The sequence below is a fragment of the Festucalex cinctus genome, chromosome 16, assembly GCF_051991245.1.
Source record: "Festucalex cinctus isolate MCC-2025b chromosome 16, RoL_Fcin_1.0, whole genome shotgun sequence".
Classification (NCBI taxonomy): domain Eukaryota; kingdom Metazoa; phylum Chordata; class Actinopteri; order Syngnathiformes; family Syngnathidae; genus Festucalex; species Festucalex cinctus.
The window spans coordinates 24,687,561-24,704,489 of record NC_135426.1 but is presented as its reverse complement, the minus strand read 5'-3'; the positions used below and the strand labels follow the sequence as shown (position 1 = coordinate 24,704,489).

Here is a 16,929-nt window from a genome sequence, read left to right as displayed (position 1 = left end):
ATAACTAAATTATTTCATGAAACACATTTTAGAATTTTTAAAAAGTGTTAATAAAATAATTTAATCATCTCAGTCACAAGTAATAAGTTTGATATTTATAATTGTAATTTATTGAATTTTGCTCGGTATTTGTATGAAAATATGAATTTTACTAGATTTGATACCACTTTTTTTTTTTTTTTTTCCCAGACCAAATATCAGTTACCAATACTAATAGCAAGTACAGACACCACTTGTACTTTTGATGCATACAATTTCTCAAAATGGCAGATAATTTTCAAGAAAGATCTGTCTTCATATAGCATTTTTCCTTCAAATGTTCTATTTGTATAATTCCCAAGGCCTGTTAGTAGAATGACCACAAGAGGGTGCCATTGAGCGAACCAAAACCTTCAAATAAAGCCTAATTTCGGCAGATACTAAACTGCTAAATTTTACTGTATGTTGTGGTTTAAGTACATTGTTAACATTTACCATAAGTCAGTTCAGCAGTTACTTAACAAAATAATGCACATTTACCAAACATTTTTTTAATGTAAATTTTATTGCAACAAAATCATTCCATTTTTTTTCATCAATTCAATTGTAACCGATAAGCCATTTTATTAGATGAATGAACAGTTTTTTTTTAACCAATTTTAGGCAAAAAAAAAAAATGTTTCTGTCCATCAGGCGCTGATCTCTGCTCAGCCAGACGAGCCGTCGGATGATTGTCGCCCGTCCATCCGCGACGTGACGTCCGGTTGGGATAGCGTGACGCTAACCATTAGCATGCGAGGACGCAACTGCTCCTTTGGCGTGTCGTCTTCGGACGCCGACGACGGCCGATGCGCCAGAAAAAGCCACCGAGACCGAGAAGGATGGCAAGCGGAGGCCAACTTGACTGAAAGTGACGGGTCGGGGTTCCAAGATGGCGTCTTCGCGTGCGAGCTGCCGCACTTGGAGCCGGGAAGTGCGTACGTGCTGCACGTTCACTCTGGCAGCATGCGGCAAGTGGCCAACGTCAGCGTTCGCACAAGTAAGTCGGCGACACGCAAAAACGCCACCTTGTGTCTTTCTCACAATGGGAGCTTTGCCGCCATCTTGTGGCAACTACAGGAAAGGAGAAACTTTTTTTTTTTTTTTCTTTTGTAAGTAGAAATCAATCCCCCAAATTTTTCTTTACAATTATGTGTTGTATCTGCCCACACTAGTCTAAAAACCGCATTCTGATTAAAAGGGATACTTTACTGATTTAGCCATTTCGTCATATTTCATATTTTCATAATTTTTCGTACCATTAAAAACACATTTTGCAACTTAGTCAACTGAAAATGACATCACAATGTGCTCAGGTAACCAATCACAGCTCAGCTTGTGAATGTCACATGACCAAACCTAGAAAACGGGTGAGAGCTGTGATTGGTTACCGAGCCCTTGTGATGTCATTTTCAGTCGACAGCAAGTGGCAACATTGTTTTTTAAAAATATTAATGGTACGTGAAAAATAATGAAAGTATCAAATGAATTATAGACAAAATATGAACTTTTTAGTGCTATAATGGGCTAAATAAGTTTACTACGTATTATGTTTGTGAAATTTAAGCAGCAAAATCCATCCATTTCAAGGGTCGGCCATTTTGTCTCGTGCTTTCGACTGAAAATGACATCACAGTTGCTCAGTGTTCAGGGAAACGAGCAATCACGGCTCAGCTTGTGCACATATGACATGACCAAACTCAAGTGAGCCACGATTGGTCGTTTGCTGAGCCCTGAGCAACTGTGATGTCATTTTCAGTCGACAGCGGGTGGCAAAATGGCCGCCCCCCTGGGATGGATTTTGCTGCTTTTATAGTCGTATTGTTCCCAAACTCCCAAAAGCAGTTGTACAAACACAAACTCGCCACTCGCTTTAGCGGCTAGCTTTAGCGTGCGGCTAAACGCTTTTCGGGGAGTCGGATAAAATGGCCGCACGTCTGCGCACTAATGGAGCTTCCCGTCGCTAATGCTCCGATTAGAAACAGGAAGTGAGAGCCGGCTGACGGGAGGCGATAGGGCCAGTCTGCATGTTGGAAGTGTTCCAGAACAGAAGTTGTTTTGTTTCCATTCCAGGCTGGGTCGAACTCGCTGTTCATTTCCCGTCCTCAATTGTTCTTTTGTTCCGTGTACGTGTTTGTAAGTCTTGTGCGCTAACGCCCCAAAGTACAACATTCTTATGTAAATGTCACCTTTTCACTTTTTTGTTCCTCAAGTTGTCTGACCTTGAAATGTCTTTGAGCTCGTTATGGTCGCCCTCATGTAACTTCCTGATTTCACCACTGGGGGCAGCAGAGACCCGCTAACCATTTATTTTTTTTATTTTTTTGCGTCAGGTCCTTCAGCGCCGTCAGGCCTGCGCTTGACATCCAGGTCGAGCGACAGCCTGGGACTTTCCTGGCAGGCGGGCCCAGGCAGGACTCAGCGCTTCAGGCTCCTCCTGTGGGGACGGAACGGAGATGCGCGCCACCATTTTGGTACGTGACTCCGCAGCTTGTTTGTTGACGGGACCGATGAGTTTATTGTTTACTATTCTTCCTGCGGTTCCCTCACAAAAACTATCAATCAAATATTATTCTTTTCAAAATCAAAATCAACATAATCAACATAATTAACTTCAACATTCCAAAGTACATACATAAAATCAAATAAACAGAAACAAAAACAAAAGGAACCTGCAGCTTAACAGCCTTGAATCACACTGTACTACCAATTTTCACATTTCACATATCACTTCGTTCATTTTAACTCATTCACTCGCCGCCATTTTCACATTTCGCAATCCCGTTCGCTCCCGGTTGCTTTACTGGATTTTGACTGATTTTGCAAGGCCCACAGAATATTGTGTTCTATTGCTATAAAAACATGGAACCTATCAAAAGAAAGATTAAAGTCTCTTCTTTCATCAGGAAAAAAAAAAAAGTATGTTTCTATCTGTTTCCGCTTTGCAGCAATTAGCATTAGAAGTTTCATCAGTTTTCACAAATCGATTTAAAATTAATTGAGCTTTTTTTCTACATGGCTCTGGTTGATCTCCTTTGCTCTGCTGCCACCTGCTGGCTGTTTGTGTAATAACTAGCATTTCTGCAATTGTTCTTTGCAGTTGAGAGGCTGCGTCAAAGCCTTCTGTATGCTCTGTCTAGCATATATTTAAAAAAACAACAACAAAAAACGTATAAATACGTCTTTTGGACACTTAGAACATTTAAAAAAAACGTATTTATACGTTATTGGGAGTAAATGCGTTAAAAGGAACACATTTGTTTAAAAAAAAAAAAAAGTCTGGTTGATATCCATTTGTGCAGTTCTAGCACCCTCTAGTGGCTAGTTTATTAATGCAATTTTATTTTCTTTAGGGATGTTTTGGCCTTCTATGTTTAAAATCGATGCTAATTTGCTTGTGAAGTGATCAATGTGTGATCTTTTTGAAATATCGCCAATGCCCCCACAATCCCGTGCTAATTATCATATTGTGATAATATAGTATCGTGATGTTTGGATATCGTTACGTCCCGAGTGACCGTATGCCCCTCCCACCAGCGCACCTGCTGCTGAACGAAACGTTGGAGAGCACGGCCACCGCGCACGTCGTCGACAAGCTCACGCCGGGCGCGCGCTACAACGTTACTATGGCAACGGAGGCCGGCGGCCTGCGCAACCACACCAGCATCCAGACTCAAACGGGTACCAGCCAAGATGGCCGCCATTTTACCCGTCCATTAACGTCGTTGCTGCCAACGAATTTTCACGTTTCGTCCTCAGCGCCGGCCGCCGTCGCCAACCTGACGGCCGCCGCCGCCAACGACGGCACCGCCTTGCAGCTGTCGTGGCAACGACCCGCCGGGGAGGCGGACGCCTTGGAGGTGTCGCTGCGGTCGGACGACTCGAGCCCGCGACGGACGCTCCTCCGTCCCGACGCCACCGAGGTCACCGTGGACGGGCTGACCCCCGGCCTGGCCTATCGCGTGACCGTGACCTCCCGGAGCGGCGAGCTGATCAACTCGTCGGAGATTGACGCGCGCGCGGGTGTGTGTGTGCGCGCTGTCGCCTTTCACGCGCAACGCTATCGATGTAATGTCAACAATTGTTGGCGTTTAGCTCCCGCGCAGGCGTCTCACCTGGCCTTGGTGCCCTCCCCCGTCGGGGGTCTCTTCCTGTCATGGACGCCCCCCGCCGGCCACTGGGACGGCTACCGACTCGTCCTGCGCGACGGCTGGCGGGAAGTCGTGGCGGCTGACCTGCGCAAGGAGGCCGTCAACTTCACCTTCCCCGGGACGGCGCTACTTCCTGGACGGCGCTACCGAGCCGCGCTGGCCGTCGAAAGCGGGTCGATGGCCGCGGAAAGCAGCTGCGAAGGGAACACGCGTGAGACGTGCACAAAACTCGAAAACTAACAAAAAAAAAATGTCGTTAACAAAATCAAATAAAAACGAAAACAAACTGAAACTATTTTTTTTTATGTTATAACTAACTAAAACTAAACATAATTACAGCAAAAGTGCCCTTAGTTTTAGTCTTGGTTAATTAATTTAATACATGAGTCTTTAGGGATTTTTAGGTATATTAATTTCAAAATTAACCGGAATAAGAACATTTGAAAGCGTGTCACACAGAAGCAAGGTTATTTGAGTTAACTTACAACTAAAATTCACAAAAACAATTTCGTCAACAAAATAAAATAAAAACGAAAAAATTCTTTTTAAAAAAACTAAAACTAACTATAATTATAGCAAAAATGTCTTTCGTTTTAGTCTTGGGGAATTAATTTAATGCATGTTTTTAAATTTGATTTTAAATAGATTTGTTTTTATATTAACCGGATAGATGATGAAATTGTGTCACACACTAGTGACATCATCGAGCAGGAGCCAATAGAAAAACACTTTCAGATGACGTCACTCCCATGGTGTTTTTTTAAATATTGCACACGAGTAATACAGATCTTTTAAAAAAACAAAAAAAAAACTAAAACTAAACTAAAAGTATACATTTATAATAGAAATAGAAATAGAAAAGCACCTTCAGATGACGTCACTCCTAGGCGACAATTTTCCATCTTTGACTCTTTTTTTTGTTTTGTTTTTTTGAAAAAAAAACAAACAATTTCCAAAATTCTTGTTGTGAGATCACATTTGTATTTGTTGTGTTTGACTTTTGGCTCCAATAGTTCAGCTCGCCTGTTTTTTTTTTTTTTTTTCATTTAACTCAGCCCAAATGCAACGCTAGGAAAGAAATGTGTTACTTTTTTCATTTTAACATGCTGTTTATTAAATATTGTACTAAACTAAAACTAAGCATTTTTTTAAAATACCTCAAACTAAACTCAAAACAAAATTCCAATAATCTTTCTCACGTGTGCATAAATGATTGCGATGTGGCCAGTTCCCGCGCCCGCCCGCGACCTTCACATCCGGCACGCCGACGAAACGTCCCTGAGCGCCATGTGGAGCCACGCCCCCTCCGGGTCACGCGACGCTTACTTCCTGACCCTCCGCCACGGTAAGCCCGCCCCCCGAGCGGCCGCGAGCTCTCACGCGGCCTGACGGGCGACTTTGCGCTCGTCCAGGTAACGTCACCGTGGATACCAGGGAGGTGGAGCCTCACACGAGGGAGTGCACCTTCAACGTCCTCACGCCCGGGAGGGTTTACGACATCGCCGTCACCACCACGAGCGGAAATCTCAACGCGTCGGTCTTTGTGCGGGGACGCACAGGTGCTCGTCGTCGTCGTCTTCTTGTGCTTGCGACCAAAACTGCACAAATTCAAAATAAATAAATACATGAATAAATAAATAAATACAAGTGAAAAGATATATATTAAAAAAACAAATACAAAAATATATGAATAAATAAAAGTAAAAATAAATATTAAAATAAATGTGGAATTTGGAAATAAATATAAATAAAATTAAATATCAATGAATAAATAAAAAATCTTTGCTCCCACATTCATTTATATCCATTATTTTCACTTTTTTTTTATTTATTGATATACTGTTATATATTTAGTAATTTTTATTTCCATTTACATGTATTTTTTTTGTATTTATATTTTTATATCCATTATTTTCCCTTTTATTTATTTATGTGTTGGTATACTAGTGTGTGTATATATTTTGTTGTTTTTAGTTATTTCATATCCGTTTTTATTTATTTTTTTATTTTATTGATTTATCCGTCCATCCATTTTCTGAGCCGCTTTTCCTCACATTTATTTATTTATTGATTTACTTATTTTTAATGTTGTCAGTTTTGTTCCTCCATTCGCACGTGTGTGTATTTGTTGCTGATGTCACTCGTGTTTGTGTTTTAGTTCCCGCGGCGTTGAGCGCCATGACGCTCCGCAGCGTGGGCGTGGACAGCCTCCAAGCATCCTGGGCGAAACCGCGCGGGGACGTTGACTCGTACACGCTGGCGCTACTCAAAGACGGGTGGGCGTGACCGCCGAACATGTCGCGCGCGCGAAAGGTCAACGGTAACTTGTTGTGTTGCTCGTCTCCAGCTTTGTTGTTCAGAACCACAGCGTTCCGGTTGCAGTTGGCCCCGCCTCCTTGCTGCTTTCCGGTTTAACAGCTGGCGCCCTCTACAGACTGGAGGCTGTCACTGTTAGTGGCGGCGTGCGGTCCGAAATCACCAGCCTGGAGGGGAGAACCAGTGAGTCCGGCGACGACACGACACGACACGCGCGTCAAGGGAAAGTCCCCGTCCCAATATTCTGCTTTTCTCACTCCAGCCCCAGCGTCCGTTACCGAGGTAACGGTGGTGAACGGCGGGCATCCGGATACGCTGCACGTGTCCTGGCAACCTGCAGTCGGCGACGTCGACAGTTACCTGGTCCGCCTTGAGGACGGCGGCGGCGACGGCGGCGGCGGCGGCGGGGCGGCGGTTCACACTCAGGTGGTTTCGCGGCGCTCGCCGCCCGAGTGCTCATTCAGCTCCCTGACGGCCGGACGGATGTACACGGTCGTCATAGCGACCAGGAGCGGCAGCCTGGAGAACGCCACCCGGGTTCACGCACGCACGCGTAAGGCTCACCGACGACTTCCTGCTTCCGGTCTAACGTGTGTGCTTCTATTTCTTTTCTGTCTTGTATGATGTCATCATGTTTGTTTTCTATTTTACTTTATAGACTTAGATTTAGACTTGACTTTATTGATCCCTCTGGGAAATTTACATGTCCAGCAGCAATGAGAACAGATAATAAAATAGAAAATAATTCAATCAATCAATCAATAAGGTTATTACACCAGAGATTGAATTAATAATAATAATAATGATGATAATAAAATGAAAAATAAAAATTCAATCAATATATAAGGTTATTACATCAGAGATTGAATTAATAATAATATGAAAAATAAAAATTCAATCAATCAATAAATAAGGTTATTACACCAGAGAATGAAATAATAATAATAATAATAATAAAATAAAAAATACAAATTCAATCAATCAATAAATAAGGTTATTACACCAGATATTGAATTAATAATAATAATAACGTGAAAAATAATAATTCAATCAATCAATAAATAAGGTTATTACACCAGAGATTGAATTAATAATAATAATAATAACATGAAAAATAAAAATTCAATCAATCAATAAATAAGGTTATTACACCAGAGATTGAATTAATAATAATAATAAAATAAAAAATACAAATTCAATCAATCAATAAATAAGGTTATTACACCAGATATTGAATTAATAATAATAATAACGTGAAAAATAATAATTCAATCAATCAATAAATAAGGTTATTACACCGGAGATTGAATTAAATCAATGAAAGTACAGTAAAGTGGCATATTTGTGAAGTGAAGTGCACGCTATTATGCTCTTTAATGTCTGGTTCCGTGTCACAGAACCCGCCCCAGTGCAGAACCCGACCACCGTGCACTCGGCCAGGGACGACTTCCTCAAGGTGCGTTAGCTCGTCCGCGCGCAGCAGTCGGCTTAGCGTTAGCATCGTTAGCGTGAGCGTCGTGTGTGTGGTCGCTCAGGTGTACTGGCGCCACGCGTCGGGCGACGTGAGCGCCTACCTGGTGGCCGTGTGGTACAACAACAGCCTGGTGCAGAAGCAAAGCGTCGCGCCCGGACGCAGCGACTGCGTCTTCGGCTCGCTCGCGCCCGGGCGGCTCTACACGGTCGCCGTGGAAACGTGGAGCGGAGACCTCGTCAGCAGCGCCTCCACGGATGGACGCACCTGTCAGTTGGCCAAACGCGCACCACCACCAGCCCAGGTGGAAAAGATTCAACTTTTTTTTTTTTTTTTGTCAGTTCCAGCCCCCGTGTCCAATCTGTCGCTTAGCAACGCAGGATCATCTGACCTGACGGTCACCTGGAGCCCCGCCCCCGGAGACGTGGACCACTATGAGGTTCGTCACTTGACTCCTTTCCATCTTTAGCATGTTAGCTTAGCATGCGTGCCGTGCCGCGCTCACGTGTGCGCAGGTCACGCTGCTGTTCAACGACACGCGCGTGTTCCCGCCGGTCACGCTGGGCAGCGACGAGCGGCGACATGAATTCACGTCGCTAACGGCCGGACGCCTCTACAAGGTCGTCGTGTCCACCTTCAGCGGACCCAACCAGAGGGCGCTCTTCGTCCAGGGACGCACAGGTAACCGCGAGACGGCCAAATCTCCCATTAAAAGACGATTCGGAACGATTCCATGGACTCGCATTTTCTGATTTCAATCCTGATTTTGCTTCCATAGTTTGTGTGAGAGCGTTTCAGTGTATGCACTGTCGTCCGTTTCTGCTCTTTTTGTGATTGACTTGCTGTCCAGTTCCCGCCAAGGTGAGCAACCTCCACCTGATGCCGCAGCACGCCCCCGTGGACGGTGGGCTGGCGGCCGCATGGACGCCGGCGGTCGGTGACGTGGACGTGTACGTCGTCACGCTGGCCGCTGCGGTGAGTCGGGCGCCACTCGCCCCTCGAGGGGAAAGAGAAAAAAAATGTTGTTACTTCCTGTCAAAATGAATCGAGTAATTGATTAGAAAATCAATCAATCTATTTAAGTCATCATTTGCTCCCAAAAACGTATAAATACGTTCTATTTTAAGTATTACCATGCTCCCAAAGACGTATTTATACGTTCTGTTGTTTTTTGTTTTATGCTAGCACATACAGAAGGCTTTGATGCAGCCTCTCAACTGAAGAGAATGATTGACGCATTGGTAGTTATTACAAAAACGGTCAGCAGGTGGCAGCAGAGCATAAGAGATCAATCAGTGCTTTTTTTTTTCCACACCGTTTTAAAAAGATTGGGGAATAACGATGAAACTTAGCTATATTCTAATGCTAATTGCTGCAAAACGGAAACAGAAATGTCCTTTAGAAGAAACTCTAATCTTTCTTTTGTTTTAATATTCTGTGGGCCTTGAAAAATCAGTCAAAATCCAATCAAACAGTTGTGAGCGAAAGGGTGTTGCTTCAGGGAAAATGACTGGGAGGGAATGAGTTAATAATCGATTCATCGTTTGGCGCCATTTTTTTTTAATTGAAAAGTATCCAAATCCTCTGATTTTTGAATATCAACAATAATTGTACATGGATTTCTGTAGTCCTTCATAAAAGAAGAAACTATGACTGACATCAAGCTCCCTTTTTTTAATCACTATAAGAATACAAAGTACGAAATAACCACCAATCACTAGTTATTGATAGATTAATCGATTCTAAAAATATTCGAGCAATACTTCCCGCCTCCTGACATCACTTCCTGTCTGCAGGGCGGCGGCGTGGTGGAAACTCGACTCGTGCCCAAACACGTCTCATCTCTGGTCTTCCTGGATCTGATCCCGGGCCACGCCTACAACCTCACCGTCCAATCACGCAGCGGGGAGCTGACCAATAGCAACATGGTGTCTGGCCGCACAGGTGTGTGTCACAAACAAACAAACACAACAGCTCAAAATGCAAAGCAAACAAAGAAAAATCCTCACATTATGTCCACAAGCCAAAAACAGACAAATAGGAAAGTAGTAATTGGCTGAAGGCAGGCAACCTCCTCCTGTTGTGCCTCGTCGTTTTGTCCGGTCAGCTCCAGCGCGCGTGAGCGCCCTGCAGGCAGACCAGGAGCACGCGTCGCACAGCCTGACGGTCACGTGGGAGGGGCCGGCGGGACGTTACGACGCCTTCAGGCTGCGGCTCGGCGACCGCTCGGGCGTCACGCTGGCCGAGCACACGCTGCCGGCCGGCGCTCGCTCGCGGCGCCTGGACGGACTGACGGCCGGGAAGTGGTACCGCGTCACCGTGGTAACGCTTAGCGGGGGCGCGGCCTCCGCCGAGGTCACGGCCGAAGGGCAAACGCGTGAGTGTTTTTTTTTTAAATTATTATTATTATTTATGTATTTATTTTTTTTGCTTACCCGTATTCCCCGCGTTCAGGTCCCTCCGCCGTGTCCAACTTGACGGCGACGTCTGCCAACTCGTCATCTCTCGGCTTCTCGTGGCACCACTCGGACGGCCACGTGGACGTGTTCGAGGCGGCGCTCTTCGCTTTGGACGAAGATGAAGAGCGGGAAACCGCCGGCGGCGGCGAGCAGCGTCGGCAGGTGCGTTTGTCGGAGGTGCGCTTTTCCCCTCCTTCGCCGCTTTTAACGTGGGTTTGCGTTTGCGGCGCAGGCTTCGGGCGAGCCGGTGGGAGCGCAGAAAGTTTTGCCGGGCGTGGACGCGTGCGTGTTCACGGGCCTGCGACCGGGAAGTCTGCACCGGCTGCAAGTCGTCAGCTGGAGTCGACGGCTGAGCAGCGACTCGTCCGTACTCGCCAGGACCGGTCAGTCGTCACTGTGATTGGGATGATGATGATGATGAGGATGACGATGATGAAGATTATGAGGATGATAATGAGAATGATGATGACGAGGTTAATGATGAAGATGACGATGATGGTGATGTCACTATCCTATCAACCTCTGCTCGTCGCTCATTGCCTTCTCGATCGCGTTGTCCATAGCGCCCTCTCCTGTTGGGTGGCTGCAACTGGACAGTTCTGGACAAACGGACAAACTGACAACCAGCTGGCGTCACGGCGCCGGACGCCGGAGCTCCTATCAGGTCTGACGAAACCAGCAAAACGGACGATGTTCCAAAAAAAATAAAAAATTCAAATTTCAGATATTTGTGAGAAAAAGTTGAGATATGATTTTGGCTGTTGATGTCAGGTGACGTTGTCGGACGCGTCGGGCGCCGTCGTGGGAGCCGAGCTGCTGGGGGCGGAGCGTAGCAGTCACGTGTTCACGGGCCTCGCCCCCGGTCGGCTGTACCGCGCCGACGTCGTCGCACGCAGCGGCGAGATGAGCGGCAACGCGTCGGCGCTCGGACGCACCAGTAAGCGCACACGCACACGCAAACGACTCGTCCAAACATAAACTGACCTTCAACCTTTTTTCCCCCTTTTAGCTCCAGCCCCTCCCACCCAGCTGTCAATCAAGCAAGGCCCACCCAACGAGACGCTGGAGCTGTCGTGGGCCGGCCCCGCCTCCGGAGACTACGACAGCTTCGCCGTGGCGTGGACGCCGCCCGACCGCCTGTCGGTCGCTCGCACGCGCTTGAGCGCTCGCCTGCTGGGCGGAGCCTATCCGGGGCGACGCTACAACTTCACCGTGGCGAGCGTCAGCGGGGGCGGGACGGCGGGCGGGCCCGTCGTCACCAGCCGCCCGATACAGACGAGCATCACAACAAGTGGGTGGAGGACATTTTGGATGCGTGTGTGTGCGTGATTGTCATTTTGTGTGCGTGTGTCTGACCTGCCGTGTCGTCCTCGCGTGCGCTTTCAGGTCCGTCCGTCCCCCTTTCGCTCCACTGCGTCCCCGTGTCGTCGTCGTGCGTGTCTTGCTCGTGGTCTCGCCCGGCGTCCGACTTGGACTGGTACGAGGTCGAGTGTCGGCGCCACGACGACGGGGAGCTGACGTCGGCCCTGCGTCTGGGGGGCGGAGTCACCACCGTCACCCTGGACCAATTGGACGCCTTCCGGAAGTACGCGGTGACCGTGCGGGTGGCGTCGCACGGCCGCAGCGGCGCGCCAGCCACGCGCACGGCCGTCACCATGATTGACCGTGAGTGCGCACACGCGCGCGCACATCAGGCGTTTGATTGACAGGCTGACCGTCCAACGGCTTGCCTCCCAGGCCCCCCGGCCCCGCCCCCCAGCGTGAGCGTGAGCTCGGCGGCAGCGAAGGTGACGTCGTCCTCCATCTTGTTCCGCTTCAACTGCTCGTGGTTCAGCGACGTCAACGGCGCCGTCAGATACTTCGCCGTCATCGTGGCCCAGTCGGACGGTAAGCTGCTTTTATTTTGATGAGGTGTGTTTCACTTCCTGTTACTTTCGAAAGCTTGACGCTCCTGCGCTGAAACAGCCAACGAGCTTCTGCTGCCGGAACAGCGCCACCCGCTGCCCTCCTACCGCCACTACGTCAACAACGCCTCCGTCAGGGCCTACCAGAGCGCCTACTTCGTCAACCGATGCCCGCAGGATGCCAACATGGCAGCCAGCCAGGTCTAACACGCACGCACGCACGCACGCACATACATTATACATGAAAGTTGACTGACAAATCCGTTTGCTCAGTTGGTGGAGGTCAACTTGGGGGCAGGAGGCGACCGACTGGGCGGGGCCTGTGACCGTTTCCGTGACGACTCCTACTTGAGTGACAGCTACGGAGACTTCTGCGACGGCCCGCTCAAGCAGAGAACTTCCTACAGGTGGCCACCAGGGGGAGCGTGCTCTTCATAGGAAATAGTGTTTCCTTGTTTATCGTGGGCGTAACGATATCACGATAAGAAATTGTCATGATATGAAGCTCACGATATTGTGGGGAAATTTAACAATTAATTTTAATTAATTAATTTTTTAAAAATCACGATAATTTATATATATATATATAAATATATAATTTTTTTTTCATTTTGGTATGATTTTTACTTTATTATAAATTATTTTTCATTCATCATATTTTTTTTCATTAAAAGTATTTTGCACAATATATATATTTTTTTCATTTATTATATATATATATATTTTTTTGTTTTGGTATGATTTTAGCGTTTATTATGAATGCTTTTTTATGCATTGTCATTTTTTCCCCATTAAAAGTATGTTTTTTTATTTTTACTTACTATACATCACAATATAGACAGATACGGCCGCGCAAAGACCCAAAAATAAATAACAAATAAATAAATAAATGAATAACAAAAAAGCAAGCTGTAAAAAATCTACGAAACAGCAACAAAACGAGGCAACACTACTCCAACACTCACAAGTTCGTGACGGTGTTTTTGTGCGCAGGCTTAGCGTGCGAGCGTTCACGCGACTGTTTGACGAAACCGGCAAAGAGTTTCCTCAGCCGCTCTTTAGCGACACCTACCTGTCCTTGCCACTCCGGACGCACGCAGGTCAGTCTCGCGCACACGCACATGCACACGCACACGCACACGCACAAGGCTCTTGCGTGACACGAGTGCCTGCGCGGTTGCTGTCAGAGCCACTAGGGGGCGCGGTGGAGGGCGTGAGCGCCAGCGTGTTCCTGTTGGGCGTGACGGTGGCCGTGGTGTCCCTCCTCCTGTACCGACACCGAGTCAGGAAAGTGTACGTATTATTCTATGGACAATCAAAAGTGCCAAAATTAAATCATAATAATAATAAATAATATTTTAATAAATGTGTCAATTAAATTTTACCTATCATTATTTGTAAATACATTCATGAAACTCTGCAACACAGGGCCATGAAATAAATAAATACTGAAATAATTGTATATATTAATTAATTGACGTATTTATTTTATTATTGGTTTATTTATTTCCATATTTAATGAACTCCCAGAATATTCAGAATACCAGAAGAAATGTTAGTCTCTTCTTTTACCAGGAAAAAAAAGTGTATTTGTACCTGTTAACATTTTGCAGCAATTAGTATTAGAATATAGCTAAGATTCGTCATTATTCATATTCCTGGTGAAAACAATGTCAAAAAAAGAGCTTGTTGCAACATAACCCTGGCTGATCGCTTCCACTCTGCTGCCGCCTGCTGACCGTTTTTGTAATAACTAGCATTGCTTTAAGCCACTCCTTCATGTCTGAAGCGGTATCAAAGCCTTCTGTATGCTCTAGCATTAAAACAAACCAAAAACGTATAAATACGTTTTTGGGAGTAAAGGACAAACTATTAAGAAAACTAAAAAACAAATAAATATATTTTTGGTTTTTAATGAGTTAATAAATAACACATTTCTTTAATTATTTAATGGCGTATTTGTTTATTTATGTATTTATTATTTTGGCACTTTTGGTCCTCCATATTATTCAGCCAGAACCTTTGCAATTTTTTCCCGGATTTTCCCGTCGGCTCCTGAATGCGTGTGGTTGCCGTGTTTCATCCAGCAGGGCGGCGCAAGAGAACCCGGTGATGAGGATGAATCTGTGGAAGGAGGTGCCTAATGCTGGGATGTACGTGGGGGTCAGGAGGTCAGTGTGTGTCTGTGTTTGTGTGTGCGTGCGCGCGCGCGCATTTCATGCTGACTAATGTGCTTTTTTTTTTGCTTTTTTTTTGGTGCTCTACAGCGCTCGTCGCGTCACCAGGTGAGTACGATCGCAAGTTGTTCCGCTTTTGGCGCGTGACGCAACGTGACGAGTGCGCGCGCGTGTGTGCGTGCAGCCCGGTCAAAGCCGGCCATTTTGAGTCGCACGTGCTGAAGCTCCAAGCGGACGCCAACGTGCTGATGTCGGAGGAGTTTGAGGTAAGCCGTCGGCGGGTGGGCGGGTCCGAGCGGGGGGGGGCGGGGTCGAGCCGTGCTAACTTGCGGTGCGACTGTTAAGGACCTGAAGGACGTGGGCCGCAGTCAGACGGTGGAGGCGTCGCGTCTGCCCGAGAACCGCGGCAAGAATCGCTACAACAACATCCTGCCGTGTGCGTTCACTTCCCGTCGCTCGTCGCCGATCGCTCGCCTCCGCTTCCCCTGCGTAAACGATTTTCTTGTCCCGTTTCTAGATGATTCCACGCGTGTCAAGCTGGCGTGTCTGGACGACGAATCGTGTTCCGACTACATCAACGGCAGCTACGTTCCGGTACGTGCGCGTTTTGCCGTTTCTGGGCGCCTCTCGTTCGTGACGCGTCGCCCCCTACGGGTTGTCTTCCAGGGTCACAACTTCCGTCGCGAGTACGTGGCCACGCAGGGCCCGCTGCCCGCCACCAAGGACGACTTCTGGAGGATGCTGTGGGAACACGGCGCGCGCGTCGTCGTCATGGTGACGCAGTGCGTGGAGAAGGGACGGGTAGGTCAGCTTGATGATGATGATGATGATGATGATGATGATCACATGATGTCACATGGCGCCATCATGCCGGGATGTCTTTACGGTGATGTCATCATGAATTTGTGATGTCATTTTTTTGGAAAATTTTGTTTCAAAACACCACTTTCATGGAGGACTACAGAAATTGGAGAATATTTACTGTTGAGGAGCTGAAATTTTGAGCAAAAAACAAAAATATATATATATATATATATATATATTTTGTTTTTTTCCCCCCAACCTTTATTTAACCAGGTAAACATGGTTGATGACTAATTCTCATTTACAAAAATTACCTGGACTAAACATCTAAACGATTTGTTTATCAGAAATAATTACCAATTACTTTGATCATCAATAAGTTATTGCACCTCGACAATGACGTCTCCATGATGTTATGACGTCGTCGCGCAATGCCGATTGCATTGCACAGGTGAAGTGCGAGCAGTACTGGCCTTGCCACAAGGAGGCGACGTACTACGGCGAGCTGCTGGTCCAGATGACGTCCGAGTCGGTTCTTCCCGAGTGGACCGTCCGCGACTTCCGGATTTCCTCGGTGAGTCGCCCGTCAGCGTCCGTTCGACGTCGCCGTCCGCTAACTGTCGCCCCCTGCAGGAGAGAGGCGGCAGCCCCCGCAGCGTCCGCCACTTCCACTTCACCGTGTGGCCCGACCACGGCGTCCCCGACGGCACGCACTCCCTCGTCCAATTCGTCAGGACCGTCCGGGACTTCGTGGACCGCTCGGCCGCCGCTGCCGCCGCCGCCGCCGGGCCCACCGTCGTCCACTGCAGGTGACTTGAAACCCGCGCATTTTTCACCACGTAACACCGGAATACGGAAGCGCGTCTTTGTGTGTTTAGCGCGGGCGTGGGCCGCACGGGCACTTTCATCGCGCTGGACCGCCTCCTGCAGCAACTGGACGCCAAAGGCGGCGTGGACGTGTACGGCTGCGTGTTTGACCTGCGCCTCCACCGCCAGCACATGGTGCAAACCGAGGTGAGGCCACGCCCACCCGCGCAAAAACAAGGGCACGTATGCGCGGCGGTGATGTCACTTCCTGTTGCAGTGTCAGTACGCCTTCCTGCATCAGTGCGTGCGCGACGTCCTGCGAGCGCGCAAACATCGAAGCGACTACGCCGTCTACGAAAACTTCGACCCGGACTTGTGCCGCGGTGAGAACGAGCGACGCGGTGTCGCGTGACATCATCATCATCTCGTGATTACCTTATGACATCACCTCACGTCGTCATGTCGGGTTTCCGTTTGTAGAGCTGATCCACTCAGGCCGCTGATGGACAGGAAGCGTCGTCACGGCAACGGGAGGTCACGTGTCACTGATGAGAAAGGAAAGAGAATGCATATATTTTTATATTCTTCACTGCCATATTTAAAAGTTATTACTGGATGTAAATATGACGAATAATCAATACCAGGAAGTATATATTTGAACACTTTTTACTGTCAGCATTTATAAGCTAAAAAAACAAACACTTTTGTTTATATGATGTATTGTTTTAGTTTTAGCTGAGCCCCAAAATGAAGATAATGTATGTACTGTAAACAAAAAATATATATATTTCGTTAACGACGTCAATACACATAGAGCTGGAA

General features: G+C 47.1%; 1 protein-coding gene across 2 annotated transcripts in view; it reads left to right on the top strand.

Moving 5' to 3' along the window:
- Window positions 1-16,929, top strand: part of ptprb (protein tyrosine phosphatase receptor type b) — an 18,078-nt gene extending 1,149 nt beyond the window's left edge. The window contains exons 3-41 of one of the 2 annotated variants that reach the window (XM_077500988.1): window positions 673-1,018; window positions 2,352-2,492; window positions 3,556-3,699; window positions 3,778-4,041; window positions 4,114-4,380; window positions 5,398-5,514; window positions 5,582-5,728; window positions 6,328-6,445; window positions 6,517-6,668; window positions 6,748-7,038; window positions 7,883-7,941; window positions 8,021-8,225; window positions 8,298-8,395; window positions 8,472-8,637; window positions 8,807-8,931; window positions 9,753-9,900; window positions 10,064-10,333; window positions 10,411-10,577; window positions 10,648-10,798; window positions 10,979-11,079; window positions 11,187-11,352; window positions 11,425-11,706; window positions 11,802-12,080; window positions 12,153-12,302; window positions 12,381-12,520; window positions 12,593-12,726; window positions 13,313-13,419; window positions 13,507-13,612; window positions 14,410-14,490; window positions 14,587-14,604; window positions 14,681-14,762; window positions 14,842-14,932; window positions 15,014-15,090; window positions 15,163-15,297; window positions 15,752-15,874; window positions 15,934-16,109; window positions 16,179-16,314; window positions 16,385-16,490; window positions 16,588-16,929. In XM_077500988.1, the coding sequence (XP_077357114.1) occupies window positions 673-1,018; window positions 2,352-2,492; window positions 3,556-3,699; window positions 3,778-4,041; window positions 4,114-4,380; window positions 5,398-5,514; window positions 5,582-5,728; window positions 6,328-6,445; window positions 6,517-6,668; window positions 6,748-7,038; window positions 7,883-7,941; window positions 8,021-8,225; window positions 8,298-8,395; window positions 8,472-8,637; window positions 8,807-8,931; window positions 9,753-9,900; window positions 10,064-10,333; window positions 10,411-10,577; window positions 10,648-10,798; window positions 10,979-11,079; window positions 11,187-11,352; window positions 11,425-11,706; window positions 11,802-12,080; window positions 12,153-12,302; window positions 12,381-12,520; window positions 12,593-12,726; window positions 13,313-13,419; window positions 13,507-13,612; window positions 14,410-14,490; window positions 14,587-14,604; window positions 14,681-14,762; window positions 14,842-14,932; window positions 15,014-15,090; window positions 15,163-15,297; window positions 15,752-15,874; window positions 15,934-16,109; window positions 16,179-16,314; window positions 16,385-16,490; window positions 16,588-16,610 (5,889 nt within the window). In that variant the 3' untranslated portion in view covers window positions 16,611-16,929. Of the gene's footprint in view, window positions 1-672; window positions 1,019-2,351; window positions 2,493-3,555; window positions 3,700-3,777; window positions 4,042-4,113; window positions 4,381-5,397; window positions 5,515-5,581; window positions 5,729-6,327; window positions 6,446-6,516; window positions 6,669-6,747; window positions 7,039-7,882; window positions 7,942-8,020; window positions 8,226-8,297; window positions 8,396-8,471; window positions 8,638-8,806; window positions 8,932-9,752; window positions 9,901-10,063; window positions 10,334-10,410; window positions 10,578-10,647; window positions 10,799-10,978; window positions 11,080-11,186; window positions 11,353-11,424; window positions 11,707-11,801; window positions 12,081-12,152; window positions 12,303-12,380; window positions 12,521-12,592; window positions 12,727-13,312; window positions 13,420-13,506; window positions 13,613-14,406; window positions 14,491-14,586; window positions 14,605-14,680; window positions 14,763-14,841; window positions 14,933-15,013; window positions 15,091-15,162; window positions 15,298-15,751; window positions 15,875-15,933; window positions 16,110-16,178; window positions 16,315-16,384; window positions 16,491-16,587 lie in introns of both variants that reach the window. The other variant, XM_077500989.1, reaches the window with a different exon arrangement.